Source organism: Rhea americana, unplaced genomic scaffold (genome assembly GCF_003343005.1).
Source record: "Rhea americana isolate MKP2758 unplaced genomic scaffold, rheAme1 scaffold_49, whole genome shotgun sequence".
NCBI classification, from domain to species: Eukaryota; Metazoa; Chordata; class Aves; order Rheiformes; family Rheidae; genus Rhea; species Rhea americana.
The window spans coordinates 4,346,951-4,353,922 of record NW_028186634.1 but is presented as its reverse complement, the minus strand read 5'-3'; the positions used below and the strand labels follow the sequence as shown (position 1 = coordinate 4,353,922).

The window sequence follows — 6,972 nt, the reverse complement described above, 5'->3', positions numbered from 1 at the left end:
CACCACACACACACAGAGACAATACAGTATAAAAACTGAAAATGTTTTACACTTCCACAGAAAGCATATTTCCTGACAGGTTTCAAGAGGAAGGACTGACCTGACACTGGTTTCTTTATTTTGATGTTGTTGATTAGCAGAATGACTTCATTTCGTCCTCAACTGATTATGTCCCCCCTCCCAGCCCTCATCTCCAATAAGCAACCAGGAGTTAACAAAAATAGACTTTTGCATTGTTCTGTAGATATTCTGAAAGAATTTCCTGTGCCAAGATTTTCTGATGTTTTCTTCAGAATGGATTTGGAAAGTCTGCCAAGAGAGCCTTTGTTTCTCTCCTACCAAGAAACAAAGATGAAAAAAGAAATACTCCATCAGGTAAAAGCCAAGTTTAACTAGCTCTCTAGGTAACTTCAGCTGCAACCCCTTAGAGTTTCAGTATACTTATACTTCCTATGAAAAAAAAAGAAAACAGTTTTTAAAGCCATTTGTAAACTTGTAACTCATCCACTGGAGATCTGAAACAACAGAAGATTGACAGAAGTTTGCTAAGAATATTAAGGTTAACACTACTTTTTGTRCTTGAGTACAGGAAAATAAATAGCTAGTCAAATAGCCTGCTAAGCAGAATAAGCAGCAAGCCCTGGAGCTCCTGTATATCTTTCTGCCCTATTACATTTTACCAACTCCAACCTTTGTCCTGACCATGTTGTCTGAATATAGAAGTTGTAACAGCACAACCTGTCATTCATTTGCTAGAACCTAACTGCAACTGGAAAACAGCATTTTCAAAAAAATCAAGAGCTATCAAAAATATAAGAATTGTCAAAAAAAATGTTGTAGTTGTTACGTCAGCTAATGAGTGTTGACATCAGTATTAAAAAAAAGGATATATTTCAAGTCAGAAGCACACTTCCTTTACTTTCTAAAAACAGGTTCTCCCAACAAGCAACTCATTCATAATACTGTGACAATTACACCAATTTTAACAGCACCACAACTTCTCTCTCATTATTATAAGATCATATGATAAAGAACCCTTAGAAGTAATTTACCTARTTTTCCCACTGCTACTTACCATCAGGTAAGAAAATGTCAGTACTAAGTTTAACACTTTCTAATTATGCAATAATTGTTCTGCATTTCTTACCTGTTTGAGTACATCTAATATAAGCTCATTAAAGACTTCATTAATTGCCATTGATACTGTTTGTCGGTCCATTCCTTTACTGAATTGTCCACTTCCGATGAGATCAATTAGCTCCCAGGCAGAAAGACCTTCTCGACTGGTGTTGAGAGCAATTTTATAATGGTCAAACTGTTCTTGCTGCCAGCCTGCACCCATTGCTTCAGTGAGTTTTTTAAGCAAATACTCAATCTGTACAGAAATATAAATAGAAATTAATCATTTTCAGACATGGAAATCAAGTGTTTCAGAACTGTAAACTAAGCTTATCTAGAGGGTATTTTGTAAACCTTGCTATTCTATAGCCAGGTTCCTACATGCACATTTAGGCCCCTAAATGTAAAAGGTCTAACTAGCTAAGAATTTAGGCTCCTGTAGTTTTCTGCCTCATGAGGCTGAGCTTTTGACTGGTGAGTCCATCTGCAGCTTCTCTGTTTGTATGAAAGAAGAAAAATGACTTAACCAGAGAGCCTCTCTTTTAATATTTCAGATTCCTACAGAACACATGGGATCTCTTCTGTAACAGCCTAAAAACTGTGATGACTTGCATGTGAGAAAGCAGGAAGTTTTAAAAGTCATTATTGTAAAATAAAAAGCAAACAATTAGAAATATTAAGAAGAGYACAATGACAGCTTGGACAAGAAGTGAAATGAAAAACTACCAGTGTAYGTTAGACTTCACTTGATCCCCCTTCCCCATCTCTACCACACCATTAATGGACACAATCTTGACAAATATATCCAGAGARGCAAAAGAACACATTTTTTCACCTCTGCTTTTATTGCTTCCAAAACAAACTCTCCTTTTCCTTTCATCTTTCACTGTACACATTACCATACTGCAAACTAATGCTTCTAATAACACTAGTCAAAATAAACCCAAGAATGAAAAAGAGGGAAAGAACRCTGGGTTTCTTCATTTGTATGATTTCTATTTTTGTTTGTTTTTAAACTTACCACTGTTTGCTCTTTAAACAACATAGTATTTTAAATTAAGCCCATCTGCAGCTTTAAGCACACATAAAATATTTTAAATTGATTTTTAACCAAAATAATTTGGAAGAGCCTTCCTACAGACCTCTATACAATGAAGTCAAAGCCACACCTCTGGGGTTCTATGACCGTTGTCACCTGATGCCAATTACAGAGTTTAACCAAGTTTTGAAGACAGAACAATTAAATGCCACCTTTTGCTATTTTGGGTAACAGGTCACTGTGTTTCCTCACCAGCTTCACAGTGAGGTGCACAAAGTCACATGCCATCTCCTGACTGTCCCCTCCGACCAACCCCGGCACTGACAGCGAGCGCGCCGGAAAGCCTGAGGAGAGGCTCCCTGGCAAGGCCTACCTGCAGCATCGCCCCCAGCTGGGGGCCAGTGCAGAGAAAGGGGGAAAGCAGCTTCCCCAAGGGCTGACTGCTTTCTCCAGGGACCACAGAAAACATTAGAGAACCACTTCCTTTTATTTCGGTCCGCCCAGACTTCAGGCAGCAGTTCCTCTGGCTGCCCCCTTTCCTGCATGCAGGGGGGTGGCAGCTCCAAAAGCAGGACGCTGGGTGGGCAGGCTCCGAGGTGGAGCCAGGGAGGGAATACACCTCCTGAGTGCTGCATGACAGTTACACCCATAGGTTAACTTTAAGCAGACTGATTTGACGTTATGTTTTCGGAAACACTAGGTGGTTCAAGGGTCTGAATCCCATTATCAAAAATGACAGGATGTACAGCCTGAACRTGCCAAGTTGAAAAGTGGTAGAAGCTGAATGCTTTCAAAGATTTAATTTCTTTAATCACTATGTTGGTTCACTTCCCTTCCTTAGCAGTGCTTGAGAACGAAGTGCAACTTCTCCTGTGGACAAGAAAAACCCCAGGTAACAGAGCTAGAGGATGTTTCACCACAGAATAAATTAATTTCTCAGCTACATTTTATCATTACCTTTCATCTTAACAGGCTTTTGAGCACCCAGCAGTCTCTACACAGAAGTTCGGGAGTACAAAGAACTGAAGAAAAGTTTTTCCCATTTCACCACAAGGACCTGCAGGCCTCAAGCTTTTGATGCAGTATACATGCTAATTTTGTGGCTGCAGCTTCTCTCTTTTGCAACTGGTACACACAAACCCCCTCTTTTCCCTCACATCTGTGACCAAGAAACACTAAAGTGTGCAGCAGAGCACACTCATCTGGCAAAGCACTAAGTTACTGGACCTGAAATTCATTCTACAGATGAGTGACTTTTACTCCCATTTCAGTTTGATAACTATTCTCAGTCTTACAGCCCCTATTCTAACAGTATATGAGTTAAGGCTAGGGCAAAATGAGGAAGCTCCTTAAAGCCACTGTATCATCTARAATAAAAGTTCCCATTGTAAATAGGCAGGAAACACATACCTCTCTGAGACACGGCTATCATCTGACTTGTCAAGAGTATCTCAAGAGAAAATATACTAGCTAGGCACAAAACATGTCTTTAGGTTGGCACAGCTGTAGATTGCGTTGGTTTCACTTCAGCTTCACCAACTTAAGCAGGTAAGTTCTGGGGGGTTTTAAGCTCTGAATGCAATTCTTATTGCTGAAGATACAATTTGAACAGAGGCCTTCAGAAAAAAAGTGACATTTAGACTTTAGACAAGTGCAATAAGCTGGGGGTATAGAGTGGGATTCCTAAAGCTGAGCCCAGGCAGCTGAGCTCATAGCAGCCGAGCTCGCAGCAGCCCTGGGCTGCAGCAGCCACGGCCATGGGAGGGAGGGAGGGCCGAGCCACAGACGCCGGGCCCCGCTCAGCACCGCTGTCGGGGTAGCTGGCAGCGCCCAGGGCTAAACGGGGCTGGCCGTCTGTTGTGTGCAAGTTCAGAGCTCAGCTGCAATACTCACTGCTGTCACTGATCGTTTCGCTACGCTGCACATGCAAACGCAACAGGCTATTTGTAAGAACAGGTGACAAAACTTGGCTTTTCAGTGGTTCCATGCAAAGCTTTGAATCACTCAAGTTAAAATAGTCAGATGATAATATGAAAATATTAGCATGTCCCTCTCCAATCTACCCACTTATAAYTTTTATTATTTTTTWAAAATTCAGTAATTAATTTATTTTAAAATCATGAAAATATGCTTTGTTGATTTCCACTCTCAAAAAGCCTTATGATAAAAGAGTAATCTATGTACCGGTGGGGCTTTTGAACACCAAATACCACAACCCCTCAGCATTCAGTTAAAGGCAGGAAGCAGCTTACTTCCCACTTCCAGAAAGTTTTACAGAAAGGGAAAAARGGGGGGRAAAGGGAAAAAAAGAGAGAGAGATTTCACAGCATGCACAAACAGTAACTCTGTTTGCTTCAAGACAAGGCTCCTAAAAACCGCAATTTGATGAGCTGAGCTCTGACATCAAAATAGGAACAATTTTTTTCCCCTATATAAAATACCTTCTGCCCTTCTGAACAGCATGCATTCTGAACAGTGATCAAGGGAAGCTAAAATAACTAAGGCTTAATTAAGTAGGTGATATCCTGCCAAGATGCAAAACAATAAATAATAACAAAAAAAACCCTTAATGAAGTTTAACTTCGGAGTTTATTGTTCCAAGATTTCACAACCTATTACAATGCTTCAGGAATGCAGTTCTCTAATTCCTTTGGTTAATTATTTCAAAAAACTAGACTCATTAGAGTAAAAGGAACAACCCCTCCCTACACACACACACACCCCTATTCAAACACTTTTTTCCCCACTTTTCTACTCAAGCCAGGTGAACAAAATGTACATCAAACTAATGGGCTGGAAGAGGAGTAATGCAAACTGTTGGCTACTACCTGCATCCTGTAATGCACTAACAGCAAGTCAAAACACCCTTTAGTTACAATTTACTGTACTTTCATTCTCAGAACAGATTAAACACTAATGACTACTAAACAACTATCTACAAGTCACCATCACCACAAATATCCTAAATCCCAATGGAGTATGTAAAATACCCAATTATTTCTAACTACATTAAGTTTTCTTTTATTAAAAAGCACCTATGCATATTACAGTTTGATTTCTAAAATAAATAAAAAAAAATTAAAGGCTTTATCTTTTATTCAGACTAGCACATGCCAAGCACAATCCTAGTATATCTGCTCTATAGCAGCAATGAGCGTTAGGGGTGGAGGGAATATAAGTGTAGAACAGCGAGAGATAAACAAAGAAATTAGCTGGATTTGGTAAACATGGAAGCAGACAAGAGATCATTCATGTTGTGCTCAAATGAGGAACCTCTGAGAGCAAGTTGCATTTAACCCCCTCCACAAAGAGRCACGTCAACTCAGCAAATAACTGACAAGTCTACTAGCTCAAACAATTCACTCTTGTGGTTAAAGAGCAGAGTATCAAAAAGCAAACACAAAGCAATGTTTGCTGTTATTCTGACTGGAACTTATTTACTTTTTGATACAGATGTAAAGAAACAAGGCTTTTGTTTTAGGAAGAACTAACACTGCGTAATACCAGTATGTACCAACTGGTACCACCACCATGAAAAACTGGTTCCATCCCAAATCAACAGAAACTTTTCAGCTAGAATTTGCCAAGAGAAAGCAGAAAGAATATAAAGAACAGAAAAAAAGCTCTTTAAAATGACATACACAGCCCATTTAGTATCTTTTCAGAGGATAGTTTCTTTTCCTTCACTTCAGTGCCTATTGTCTTTCTTTTGCAGGTATTCTTGGCACCATTCTCCACAGAGGATGAAGTATCATACCTGTTCCACATATTTTTCTGATATACAAGTGAGTCCATTAAAGGATGAAAAATTAAAAGCAGGCTAAATGTCAAGAAGGCTTTCATATCCAGCAGAGCATGGCAGACACAACTATTCTGGTTCACACCATTCAAACAATGTTTGCAATATTAATTCAACAGACTTGAAACATACCCACATTACAAACAATTGTGTGGGAGCATAAGTTACTTGGTGAGAGATACAAAAGCAATTTTATCTCATTTCACAATCATCATCAATTCCTTTTTCCCCACTAGAACATAACTCACTCTTAACTCAGTATTTGTTCCTTCCTTTCCACCAATAAAAAAAATCCCTATACCAGAATTTATTAAACTCTTGTGGATAACTACCACTCTGCTTAAATTGATTCTATTAAAAATAAAAGTGCTCATCATCCAGCCTAAACTATTACTTATTTATTATGTAATATTTAACACAAGTTTAATTTTATAGTACAACTCAAAAACACAATATTCATGATAATCCTAAGGACAACCTGCTGCATAAACTGAAGATTCTCTTGCTTTTTACAGCAATCAAGGGAAAGAGTAGTGAAACAGGAAGAACTGACACAAGACGTAAGTGACGAAGCATCTAATCCATATCTCTTTCTGGATCATCATCAACTTGTACAGGATATAGATCAATTACAACTCCACTCAAGTAGYTTTCATTCTAGTTGTACCAGTTTTGATTTTATTTCTGAATATATAATGAACTATATAATTAATGAAATACTGGGAATTGTATTTAGCCAATTTCTGATATTAGAATACAGATCAGAAATGCAAATGAGGTCATAATTTCTTTTTCCTCCAAGTTCTGCCTCCAGAAGAATCACCAATGGGTAACTTTAGATTTTAATCTCCTCAATCTAAAAAGAAAAGAACAGCTCATTTTCAAATGCACAGAAAATCTGCACAAAATTTGGATCCTCTTTGTCCTGTATTAGGAGGGTTAGAAATGTCACTTGTTAAAGGCTAGAGGATAAACAGAGAACTGTACAAATCTTGCTTCCTCAAGAAGCCAGTCC

General features: G+C 38.6%; 1 protein-coding gene across 1 annotated transcript in view; it reads right to left on the bottom strand.

Moving 5' to 3' along the window:
* The window catches only part of SWAP70 (switching B cell complex subunit SWAP70), a 38,718-nt gene that overhangs the window by 14,813 nt on the left and 16,933 nt on the right, over positions 1-6,972 (bottom strand). The window contains exon 5 of the mRNA XM_085317089.1: positions 1,148-1,375. Within this exon, the coding sequence (XP_085173215.1) occupies positions 1,148-1,375 (228 nt within the window). The remainder of the gene's footprint in view (positions 1-1,147; positions 1,376-6,972) is intronic.